The sequence below is a fragment of the Sinocyclocheilus rhinocerous genome, unplaced genomic scaffold (genome assembly GCF_001515625.1).
Source record: "Sinocyclocheilus rhinocerous isolate Xijiao unplaced genomic scaffold, SAMN03320098_v1.1 scaffold1614, whole genome shotgun sequence".
NCBI classification, from domain to species: Eukaryota; Metazoa; Chordata; class Actinopteri; order Cypriniformes; family Cyprinidae; genus Sinocyclocheilus; species Sinocyclocheilus rhinocerous.
The window spans coordinates 48,053-61,627 of NW_015641054.1; the positions used below are offsets into that span (position 1 = coordinate 48,053).

The 13,575-nt window shown below is 35.9% G+C and overlaps 1 protein-coding gene across 1 annotated transcript in view; it reads right to left on the reverse strand.

Moving 5' to 3' along the window:
• Window positions 1-562: 562 nt before the first annotated feature.
• The window catches only part of tppp (tubulin polymerization promoting protein), an 18,789-nt gene continuing 5,776 nt past the window's right edge, over window positions 563-13,575 (reverse strand). The window contains exons 2-5 of the mRNA XM_016570874.1: window positions 11,894-11,977; window positions 8,680-9,012; window positions 2,398-2,551; window positions 563-1,326 (exon numbers count right to left, since the gene is read on the reverse strand). Coding sequence (XP_016426360.1) covers window positions 1,120-1,326; window positions 2,398-2,551; window positions 8,680-9,008 — 690 coding nt within the window. The 5' untranslated portion in view covers window positions 9,009-9,012; window positions 11,894-11,977 and the 3' untranslated portion in view covers window positions 563-1,119. The remainder of the gene's footprint in view (window positions 1,327-2,397; window positions 2,552-8,679; window positions 9,013-11,893; window positions 11,978-13,575) is intronic.

A 13,575-nucleotide genomic window follows, 5' to 3' on the forward strand; every position in this document is an offset into this window, starting at 1 on the left:
CATTGCATCAGTGTTTCAGCAATGGATGCTCTGCAGTGAATGGGTGCCGTCAGAATGAGAGTCCAAACAGCTGATAAAAACATCACAATAATCCACAAGTAATCCACAGCACTCCAGTCCATCAGTTAACATCTGGAGAAGACAAAAGCTGAAACTAATCCAGCATTAAGACGTTTTTAACTCAAATCCGAGTCCATAATCCATAATAACGCTTCCTCCAGTGAAAAAGTGTTCTGGTCTGAATTAGGAGAGAAATCTGCACAGATCAAAACATCTTAATCCTGGATTAGTTTCAGTTTTTGTCTTCTCCAGATGTTCACTGATGGACTGGAGTGCTGTGGATTACTTGTGGATTATTGTGATGTTTTTATCAGCTGTTTGGACTCTCATTCTGACGGCACCCATTCACTGCAGAGCATCCAAGTGATGCAATGCTACATTTCTCCAAATCTGATGAAGAAACAAACTCATCCTAATCTTGGACGGTCTGAGGGTGAGGACATTTTAAGCAAGTTTTTATTTTTGGATGAATTATTCCTTTAAATTATGTGTAAATAATACTAAGACAAATGCATTTAAATATATTTTATCTTAGGCCTGAAACATACTCTACATGCATGACCTTCAAATTTAAACTTAAGATAAAAGCATCTGCCAAATGCATTAAATATAAATGGAGATGGAAAATGTGCAATCTTAGTTTTGTGTTGTTGTAACAAAAATTGTGGGATCATGGACTTGCACTGCATTACTCAAGCATTTGCAAAGTATATTTCAGGCCTGATTCTACTGCATCAGTACAAAATGCCAAATATTAATTTCATGTCAATATTCACGACAGATTAACAGCAAAACCTTCACTAGTAGATCGTGCAATACTGTAGTCACCTGTCTTTCTCTTGGCATCATCGTGTTTGTTAGGAACGTACCAGCTGGTGACGTCGGCGTTTGATGTAAACAGCGTTCCAGTTAATAGAAATAAAACACTTACAGAAAGAGGAGCATAAACTCAATGTTATTCACAGGAAAAGACGTACCCTCAATGGAAGATGGGAAATACATTTGTGCTTTATAGAGTCGGGTTTGTCTTCCGTTGCGTTCACTGCTGGATGGAGAACCTCACATGGGTTTCTGTGGAGGTTTTGAAACTTTCTTCTCGTATGACCCTGCGTGCTTGTATCCGGAGACGTATCCGGACGCATCCACCACTTCCACTCGCCCTGCCTTGCCCTTCCCGCGGCCCGTCTCGTCAAAACGCTCCTTGTGCGATCCGGTGAACTTGGTGGTGTCGGTCAAACGGGACACGGTTGGGGAAGCCACGGCTCTCTGCGAGTCCAGAAAGAGACTTGTGATAAATTCCATTTTTAAAAATGTTTTCAAAAGTCTCTTCTGCTCACCAAGGCTGCATTTATTTGATCAAAAATACAGTAAAAACCGTAAAATTTTGAAATATTATTACAATTTAAAATAGCTGTTTTCTATGTGAATATCTGTTAAAATATAATTTATTTCTGTGATGCGCAGCTGAATTTTCAGCATCATTACTCCAGTCTTCAGTGTCACATGATCTTCAGAAATCATTCTAATATGCGGATTTGCTGCTCAAGAAACATTTCTGATTATTATCAATGTTGAAAACAGTTGTGCTTCACAATATTTTTGTGGAAACCATGAAAATGTTATTTTTCAGGATTTACAGATGAATAGAAAGTTCAAAAGAACAGCATTTATTTAAAATAGAAATCTTTTGTAACATTATAAATGCCTTTACTGGCACTTTTGACCAATTCAATGCATCCTTGCTAAATAAAAATATAAATTTCTTTAAAAAAATCCTTCTGATGCCAAACTTTTGAACATGACTGTATAAGCTCATGTCTTCATAAATATTTATCATCACTGCGATATATTCATCATTATTACATTTAGAAATCAGCAGATGGTTTAGTTATGTATTCATTCGTATACATTTAAAACCATTAATTAAAGAAATAAGTGAGTAGATTTCATCTGTATACCACAGCAAAGATTCCCAAACTTTTTTGTGAGCCAAACCAGTTTGATCTAAAATATTTACTTAAAGTCCCCTTGAGATTTTAATAATTTAACGACAAATTCACATGTTTTGGTTCTTTGATGTTGGTTAAGGGTCACATTAAATGCAGGTGAACATAAAATACATATTTTTTCTTTTTTAGTGTTTTCTTTTTATTATTCAAATTAATTATTTTACATTTTTATGATTTAATTAATTATAAGCTTTTCATCAACTCATGTTTACATTTATGCATTTATCAAACTTTTCTCCAAAACGATTTACAAAAGTTTGAGAAAAACAGGATACCATCAATGCTTCTTCGTTTAGAGAAAGAACAGCACATCTGCTGTGGGCTTTACCGTGACTCCAGATATAACGGGCGATTTCCCTTCTATCATTCTGTAAAGCTCTTGCGCGGCGTCCTCGCTGCTCTTATCTTTGAACCGCTTCCTGGCGAGCTCTTCGAGCGCTTCTTTGAACTGGCTGTATGTAATAGTGCGGGCAGATTTGCTCCTAGAAAACAATGACAAATGGATGATAAACTCGTCAGTATATTTGGTGGCATCAAACATAAGCACAGAGCAGAGCAGAAACATGCAAGACCTGATTAAAAGAGCTTCTGTAAACACATGAGAAATGCTTTGAGTGACACTGAAATTAAAATATCAAACATAATTAGCAGCTTGGATGCTGTGCTTTTGTGTTTCACATGAGAAATAACACAGGGTCTGAACAACATGAGGGTCCGTAAATGATGATTTTTGCATGAAATATGATTCAAAGGGATAGTTCACCCAAAATCGAAAATGTGCTGTTAATTTACTCGCCCTCAGGCCATCCAAGATGAAGATGAGTTTATTTCTGCAGCAGAACAGTAAAGAAAATTTTTTGCTGAAACCGTGGTCCTTGCTGATTCAGAAAATGCAAGTCAATGGCTGCCGGCACTTTGAGAGTCAAAAAAGCACATCAGGCAACACTAGTTTGAGATTTTTATGCTATGTATATGAGGTTGTTTGGTTTAGTACTGATTGAATGATTAGGGCTACTGTTACTTGTCTGTATGCATACATTATCTTTGTCTATATATTGATATTATGATATTATTGATACATTTTCATTTTGTTTGACAGTTGGATTGTGTGTATGAGTGAGCTGGTATTGATTTGTTGGTTCTGTGTATAGTATAACTTTTAAGCGGATGTTTTTTTTTTTTAGGAATAGTGTAAATGTTATATGTATTATGGAGTATGCAAGTATTATGTATTCATTAATTTTTTATATTTTTAGGGACTGCAGATGCAAAATAGCCTTCTGGATAATTCTGGCATATTGTACATTTATTTATTATTGATGTGCATTGTCCCTGTCAAATAAATAAATAAACACAAAATTAATACCAGTGACTCCTGACTGATATATTGAGGTCTTATGAAGCGAAACGATCAGTCTGTGCAAGAAACTAAACATTATTTACAGCATTATCATCTGTAATCCAAAGCCTCAGACAAACGGTCCGGAGTGATGTCCGGTTCACGAACTGAATGAACCATCTGACTCGTCTGAAACTGTTTGCAGCTCGAGCAGCACAGATCTACAAGTTACTCAATCTAAACTCACTTTCAGACGCCTGACAGTCACTCCGACTGGAAACGAGCCGAAATACTGCCGTATATCTGATCCTGTGATGAGTGAACTGATCTAGCGCTCCAGTTCATCCAACAGTCACTGAACTGAAGAAACAGTTCGACTCGAACTGAAGACCGATGAGCCGCTGATCTGCGCATGTGTGAACCGAAAACACTCAAATGAAGGGGCCAAATGAACGTTTTCATGGTTTCTCATGGTTTATGTAAAAACGTGAGCTGATGAAGACTAGCTTATTCACTTTATATGCTTTAGACACGTAAAACATCCACGTTTCACACCATTTTGGGGTGCTTTAATAATATAATTGCGCATATGTTACGTCATTGCCTGATTATGTAAACAAACTAGTGAACTGAACCAAACGAATAGTCCAAAAGAATCAGTTCATGGAAAAGAATCAGATTTCCCATTTGCCTGAGGCTCTGGATTACAGGTAATAATGTTCAGTTTCGTGCACAGACTGATCGCTTCATAAGACCTCAATATATCATCAAGAGCCACAGGGATTCATTTTGTGTTGCCTGATGTGTGTTTTTTGGCTCTTAAAGTGCCGGCAGCCATTGACTTGCATTTTATGAATCACTAAGCACCACAGTTTCAGCTAAAAATCTTCTTTTCTGTTCGACTGAAGAAAAAAAGTCTACATCTTGGATGGCCTGAGGGTGAGTAAATTAAAGGGTTAGTTCACCCAAAAATGAAAATTAGGCTGTGTTTTACTCACCCCCGAGGCATCCTAGGTGTATATGACTTTCTTCTTTCAGACGAATCCAGTCGGAGTTATATTAAAAATTGTCTTTAACAGCTAATTCTCATTTTTAGGTGAACTGTCCCTTTAAGTTTGCATGGGAAGTGCTTGGATAAAGGCCTCTGAAAGTGTTGCATGAACCGAGAGCAGGCGTGTGTGATCACACGAACATGTCAGCTCTGAGAGGCCCGGCGTCACGGCTGTACAGTGTTTCCCAGTCTTTCATTTCAGAGGAAGAAATGCACTTCCAATCGTCTTTAAAAGAGAGGGAATGCTTCCCGTATCTGTAGTTGCTGCCATCAAGGGCCGAGCGTCCAATCAAACTGCACGGTATTTCGTTTACTTCAGTACGACAAACAGTTTTGGTACTGCGTTTGCTCGCCAAAATCAGCGTCCCAAAGCAGAACCAGTAGAGAACGGCTGATTTATCCGGTCTTGAAGCAGGATTTGCATTATGACTCCAGGCATGCACTTACAGCGAATGCATTCGGCTCGTAAAGCGGCGCATAGTAACACAAACAGCCTTTACCATGGTGATCGAGAACCTAAACAAAAGCCCATAAAGTCCGTCGTCTCCCCCTGCTGTCATAGCAACAAGCTTGGGTAAACACGCCTCTTTGGCTTTATAATTAATTTGACTTCTTCGCTGAGCAGTTTTGTTTGTGCGATCCTTCAGCGCTGCGACTGTTCCTGCTGCCTAATGTCAGCCGCTGTTCTCTCTACTATGAGCTTGTGCTGAATGCTTTCATATTTATACATGTTCATAGAGACATAAACATACATATGCTGTTATTAACACATGAAAACATAAAACACAGCCACTCTGCATCATATCTGCTGAATGAAACCCAATACTTGTTTCTCATTTTGAGGTGCTGATTCCAAAAATAGTTTGAGAGCATCACACTTTTTATTTTTATTTTTTACAAAATATGATGCATTTTGTAGCATTTTTGTTTTTGTGACAGCCATTTTAAGGCGAAGTAGTCTTATATTTTCATACATTTTGAAATGTATGATACATTTTGAATGCTACTTTTTGTCATTAAAGCCCAAACTTTTATTTTGATAAGTGCATTAAAGCTGACACATACTGTAAATATAATTTGAAAAACATTCTTATTTTGTGGGGGTAAAAAAAAGTATATGTGATATGAAGTTTTCATTGATATTTTTGAACTCAGCATCATCAATTAGGTAATATTATAGAGGTAAATCATAGGAAGTCTTGTTTTTTTTTTTTGAGAATTTAATCAAAATGATACAAGTTTATGATTAAAACAAGAACAAATATCTGCCAATGGGCTCAGACAAATGTACTTAATTGAAAGAGAAAGTAATTTTCATTCCCCATTGACATATTTGTTTTTCTTTCAAGCATAAACTCGCTTCATTTTGTTCAGTTTCTCAGAAAACAAGACTTATTTTCTTCAATTTGCATCTCAACTAAATGTATCTTGATTCACAGATGTTTAAATGTGTATTGGAAAACAAATTAATTTTTTCGCAGTGCATGCAACAAGACTTTCTAAACTGAATTAAGACCTTTTAAAACCCACAGAAACACTGGTTTATGTCTATTTGTCTGTACTGTGGTATTACGTGCTGAATGGAGGAGTATTGTAATGTTTGCATTGCTGTGTGCTGCAGCTTTAAATGTGCCGGGACTTTATCAAGCATCATTAACATCAATCGGAGGGGTTTTAATCTGTCCTAATAGGTCAGAAAACACCTGAAAAGCATCAAAACATTTTGCTAAAATAACTTACATTTTGCTTGCTTGCTTTAAAAGACGTGGAATATACCACAAGAGTTGTTTGCACTGCTGTCATGATATTTTCTTTTTTTTTGCCCATGAAATAATAATGATGATGATGATAATAATAATACTCTTATAATAGCATAAAGGGTTGGGACTGACTTCCTTTTTGCTTGCACTTCTCCTTTTAAATGTTAATGCATGCATTGGTTCTTTCTGCCTCTCGTTTCTGCTCAGCCACGTTGTTCTGACGCCGTCTAGCAGAATAATCTTTATTCTCGCTCAGTCGGGTTGAAGAATCTCTTCACTACTGCAGGCTTGATAAAAGGAAGAGAATATCTTCTATGCATAAATGCTACAAAGATTCATTCTACTATTTGAACAAACCAGCACTTTTATCTAAACATCTGAAGACTGGATGTTTAAAGGCGAGATCAGTGTGTACGGAGCTCTATATTAAGGGCACGTTATTAAAATCTGGCCCTACTGAAGCAGCGATGACTCCTTCTGTCCTGCAGTCATCAGGGTTATTCAGCATGAGCCATCATGGCCTGTGGCTGTGGGGGAAGAACCAGAAAAACATCAACACAGCACGACTCCTCTTCACCGTGCAGTGTTATTTTACTTTCATTGATACACTATTATACTATATTGTTTTTGTAAATATTTTGAATAAAATTTTATTTTTTATATTATATATATATATTTTTTATTATATATATTTTCATTTTAGTTTTAATAATTTTTTTGTGTATTTTTTAAAAGGATTTTATTTGAAAAATAATATATTAAATAATAATTTATTAGATAAATAAATAAATAATTTATTTAATAATATTAAATAATAAATTATTTGATAAAAAAATAATTTATTTAATAATATTAAGAATATTTTTTTTGTTTTAGTTATTTTAGCACTTCAACTTAAACTAAACAAAAACAATTTGATCTCTGTTAATGTTTATTTTATTTTAAGTAACAATTGTTTTGGTTTTATAGAATGCATATTCAGAAAAAAAATATTTTCTGTTACAGAAAATGTCACAGCTACATTCCTACACTGCAAAGCTTATTGCACTGATTCAATATTTTGTTATTGTTATTGTATTTGTTAACATGCACATATTGCATAATGCACAGATCAGTTAAGAAATGCAATTTTGTCCCTCAGTTAGAGCATTTGTCCTCTGACACAGCTTGATAAAAGAGGCTGTATGATTTATGATTTAATATGACATGCACAAGTGAGGGACGAATAAATACATGCATATTAATCTGTCACTCACTCGCGTCTTCCCTGCATGATTTGCTAACCTGACCTGAACCTGCTGTGAAAGAGTGGCGCATTAAGAGGAGAATCAGATGTGAGTGAGTAAAAGTGGGTCAGATGACCAGATTTAATCCACATCTGAACGCGGCACAAAACAGATCTCATAGTGTTTTTGCTGTTTACATGCATGCAACATCTGTGTTTATGTGTATGTGACACACTGTGCCAGATGTCTGCGAGAAAATCCTATTGGTTGACAGTGTAATCGCATCCTACCTAGACAGCACTGAGCATTTCAGGCACAAAGTTTTGGCCAAAATCAAAGACAGCATCGCATGCATGCTTCATAGGCAACGCAATCCCAGGATGCACTGCAACAAACTCAAAGTGAGTGATGCAAGAAGGGAGAAGGAAGTGTTAAAGGGGTTATATGATGCGATTTCACGTTTTATTTTCTCTTTGGAGTGTTACAAGCTCTTGGTGCATAAAGAAGATCTGTAAAGTTGCAAAGACTAAAGTCTCAAATCCAAAGAGATTGTTGCTCAAATAGTAGAGCATGGCACTAATAATGCCAGGGTCATGGGTTTGATTCCCAGGGAATGCATGAACTAAATAAAAGTGTCTGCTAAATGCAAGAATGTAAAATTTAATTGCACACTGAAAAAGTAGAAGATCAGATTTGTAAGTGTGCATATCAAGTCATTAGCTTTGCATCAAGAACAAACAAAAAAAATCAATTTATCTGTGTAGAAAATTAATGTGACTTTTACTTCCATAACCCGCCTGTTGTGCTCTAGTCCTAAACATTGTTGGGGGTAACATATTGCAACTAATGCGAGTTATGTAATCAGATTACTTTTTTCAAGTAACTAGTAAAGTAACGCATTACTTTTTAATTTACAAGAAAAGTTACTTTTTCAAATAAGTAATGCCAGTTACTTTGTTTTCCCATTTTTTCCCCTATGTTGAATTTCCATCAGCCTTTTATATATGCAAAACATATAACTTTTTAATATAAAAAACAAACAAGCAAGCACAGCCCAGATGAGAAAAAGTAATGCATAAGTACTGTAACGCATTACTTTCCATAAAAAGTAACTAAGTAATGCAATTAGTTACTTTTTTAGGGAGTAACACAATATTATAATGCATTACTTTTAAAAGTAACTTTCCCCAACTCTGGTCCTAAATGTTTAAAAGTGGTGCAAATGCTGACTGACTTGACTTTGGAGAAGACTATGTCCACGTCTGTGAGGGTGATGCCCTTGCCATCGATGACGCCGCAGTCTTTACACAGTTTGGACCAGTTCTTGCCGTTCATGTCTTTGCCGGTGGCTCGCGTGTCTCCGTGGATGGCGAAGCGGCGGAAGGACTCCTCCAGCGCGGTGATCTCCACAGGCGTTTTGGCTCCCGCTCCTCCGTCGCTCATGCCGTTGGATGCGGAGGACAGGCGTTTGGCCGCGTGATCTTTTGGGTGTTCGCTGTGCGGACGCATGGGTGAACTGTTGGGTACGGGGTGTTTGGCGGTCTGAACTTTGAACTCCTCCATGTTGCTGGTGAAGAATGTGAATGATTAATATTGTTGCAAAAGTGTGTTTGTGCATCTTCCTTCATTATAAATGACACATGATTTGATGGTGTGTAATGCAAAGACACGATTACTGTAAGTGTCTAAATACTTTTTTTTTTTTGTCATTTAGCTACGCTTTTATCCAAAGCGACTTACAAATGAGGACAATGGAAGCAATCAAAATCAACAAAAGAGCAATGATATGCAAGTGCTATAACAAGTCTCAGTTAGCTTAACGCAGTACACGTAGCAAGTTTTTTTTTAATTCTATAATAAATAAAAAGAAAACCGATAGAATAGAAAAAGAATAGAGCAAGCTAGTGTTAGATAGGGTTGGGTATCGTTTGGGTATTTTACGATACTGGTGCCAAATCGATACTTTTGAAACGGTGCCTGAACCGATACTTAAAAAAAAATATATATAATAAATAAATACCCAAAATAGGATGGATTGGCCATTATTGAGCGCTTTAAACACATTTAATGTCCGTTTCATTCATACTGGATGCCAGAGGGCGCCCACGCGCAGAAACTCCACATGTGCATCACAGAAGTAATAGGACTCAGGAAATCCCTATACTCTTTGCTAATATGGACAAAGGCATTGCTATCGCTGTAACTGAGTAAACAGAAGATATAAACGTTTTGAATGATAAAACAAAGACGATAAACACTCGACTGCGACAATGTATAGTTTATCTGTGTTATTCAAGCCATCTTTGGTATTTTCATCATAATTAAGTATATTTATAATCCATTGCTAATCGCAAGCAGTTGTGGAGTAAAAACGTTATAGTGTTCTCTTTTGTTGGACAACAGGTTTAGAAATGCTTCTCATTGCAAGTCATTACAAGGGAAATTTAGCTTTAGTAGGGTGACCATATTTTAGTTTTTCAAAAAGTCTCTCAATTTGAGTAATTTAATGTTAACATATATTATAAATAATAATATAATATACATTTTGTAAACATTTATATATATATTCATAACGGAGATGGAAACTCGAGTCTGTGACTTGAACTCGAGTTGCACTTCAGTCGCATAAATAAAGACTTGGGAATTGACTTGGACTCGTGAACAGCTGACTCGAGACTTGACTTGGACTCGTGACTCATAAGACTCGTAAAAAACGCAAGTCATTTGGTATGGGAGTTTATATGAATGTATTTCTGAGGGGAACTGGCTATCTTTAGAAAAGTTTAGATGGTATTTTCTTTTTATCTTGCCTCTGTATAATGCATATTGAAGTAGTGTTCATAACCGCAGCGCTGCTTTGTTTACAGCGGCAACCAGGGAAATGATGTTTAATTGCTGTTCAAGTGCCACCTGCTGGCAGAGAGTGAATCTGCATTATAATTCAGCCTGTCTGCTGTTTTGTTTTGTGCAGATGTTTCTGTAGAATATTTTCACAAAACTAAAGTCAGAACATTTAGTTTTTGCTTTAAATTTCGAAATTATACAATCCAATGTAGATTAAAAACGGCTCATGCTGCATGTATGCAGCCTCTTTGTTAGGATTGTGTTGTGTTTAAAATACTGTGGTTGCCCCTAAAAAGAGCACAAACAAAGCCTTAGTTTGTTTATATGAGATTAATTTAATTTGTGTTATTCATTTGATTGATTGGGGTTTGTTTTAAAATTTCAATTTAGTTTTGTTGTTTGACATATTTCAATTTTACAAAGAAATGTGCAGCATTTTGTCTGACAATTAATAAATGGACAATAAATGGATAATTTCTAATTTGTCTTACATTTTGTTAAAGTATTTTTTGAGAAAATCATATCGTGAAATCAGTATTTCAAAACCCTTTAAATTTCGAAATTATACAATCCAATGTAGATTAAAAACGGCTCATGCTGCATGTATGCAGCCTCTTTGTTAGGATTGTGTTGTGTTTAAAATACTGTGGTTGCCCCTAAAAAGAGCACAAACAAAGCCTTAGTTTGTTTATATGAGATTAATTTAATTTGTGTTATTCATTTGATTGATTGGGGTTTGTTTTAAAATTTCAATTTAGTTTTGTTGTTTGACATATTTCAATTTTACAAAGAAATGTGCAGCATTTTGTCTGACAATTAATAAATGGACAATAAATGGATAATTTCTAATTTGTCTCACACACAGTTAAAGTATTTTTTGAGAAAATCATATCGTGAAATCAGTATTTCAAAACCGATTTAGCCTCAATAACTAGCTGTTGGACTCCACTTTAAAGACTTGAGACTTGATTTAGACTCGACCTTAAAGACTTGAGACGTGACTTGGACTCCACTTTAAAGACTTAAGACTTGATTTAGACTCGACCTTAAAGACTTGAGACTTGACTTGGACCTCAGAGACTTGTGAACATGTCTGATTCATAATTTAATGTAAATGTGATGAGAATGAATATTTATATAAAATTATAATATCACAATTATTTCATACGCAGGGCTCGACAGTGCGACCATTTCAGTCGCATTTGCGACTGAAAACTACTGCGTGCGACTATGAAAATATTTTTAGAAGCACCAGTTAATTATTATATAACATTTAAAATATAATGCACATTTTATATAATAAATGAATCTCCCATAATTCCACACATTTAAAACATGCAGCAGCTTTACAAGATTTTCAAATTCATGTTTCCAAATACATACACCTGAAAAGTTATTTTACGGGAGTTTCTCTGAAAATGCATTCATCTTCCTGTCATAATCAACACAACATCCTGTGTCTCATGGCTAAATCATTTTAAGTTCACAGCCATTTAAGGTGCACTATCTTACATACTCTATACTCAAGAGCATGTATTTTCACATCACCAGTAAAATAGCAAGTAAAAGTATGACACAGCTTAGCTTAGCATCTCAAGTCTGACCTTTGCCCTCTGCTGGCCCTCCAGAGCTCTGATCCCACGTCAGCGTCGCTCACTTCAAGTCGCTCGGAGTCTTTCTTGATGCAGCTGAAAACACAACAGGAGTTTTGTAGTGAATGTGAGTATTAGCTGCTTAAAAGCAGAGAGCAAAGCTGCAATAACACGAATATTAGTTTGACAGTTTTGAACTCGAGTGTTTTATAACTTTAGCGCAGATTCATTAATTTGTTCTGAATCATCTCATCTTCTGGTCGGAGTCCGACAAGTTCCAAATAAATAAACGAGATGAAGCATTTGTGAAGCAATTCACTTGATCACTAAAAATAGGCATTATATCATTTTTGGGTTGAATATTCAACAAAAATAACTATATTATAACTATAGTGTATACTATGTATACTTTTAATATGATATAGAATGACTATAATATCATGATATTGTAATTTAATCACAGTAGTTATGCTTGCACACAGTTTGCTTCAGGTCAAACATTATGAAGATGAGAAGAACTGTTTCCTTCATGATGTAACCGTCCACAATTAGACACGAGCGCTCAGCATTACTCACTCACTCCGGTTAGTTCACGTTTAAAACTCTCACAAGAGCAAATGATCAAGATTAAGTGATTAACAAGTCAAAATACAATCCAAATGGTCTTATTTACTTTAATACTACATGATTAAAATCAAGCAGAAAGCAAAAGATGACGTTATTCTTAAGAAATCAGTGCAGAAACATCTCAATCGTTCAAAACCACAAGTGCACAAAAAACAAGATTGGTCGCTTCACACGTCACGCGGTCTCTTCCTGTCTAAGTGGGCGGCACTTGGTCAGAATAACCCACAATGTGCTGATGTCAAGCGTCACGACTTGATTTCAGTCACACGTTTGTCCTAGCACCAACACCAGATAGCATTTATGATCGCTAAAACTACATCAGACACTCGATCAGACGATGCTCACCTCCCAGAAGCTCCCATAATGCACTGCAGCAACCGCATTAGCCCTGCGATGTCACGGCAAAGCCAAATTCAAATCCGAAGCTTTCTAAGTTTCTAACCACTAAGTCAGCTCAGTCTGAAGTTAGCTGCATCTGTTTTTATGGTCGCACAACAGAGCTCTGTAGGCCAAAGTGAACTCCTCGAGTACAGTCAATGTACAAGAGGACCCTCAAAATCCACTTGAAGATGTCCCTATTCAAGAGCATTGTGTTTTACTTGTCTTTCAACAGAGAAACAAATCACTTTGTGAATCACTCTCAATAATGTCATTCAGCTCTATGGGCCCATTGTACTACACACACTCGCGACATCGCCACTATCTCTGGCGTGAGTGAATAAACGACAACATTCTTATCTTTCTTGCTAAAACAAAGAGCGATCGAGAAACATGGAGGAATGCAAACATGCGATCAACGGCAATGCAAATCTGATCTTTTGCTTTGCGTCCATCGAGTTGAAAATAAAGAGAGAAAATAATCGCTATAATTGCATGAAGCATGTTTTATTTGTAAAGTATCTAAATCGCTGTTTCATTTCAATAAATTATTATATTATTTGTGAAATAATTATATATATTATTACAATCAAATAACAGAGCATATATATGAAATAATCCCAATATATATCATTTTATATATTACATTTTGTCACTGCAGATTTTTATCGTAATAATATAATATTTTA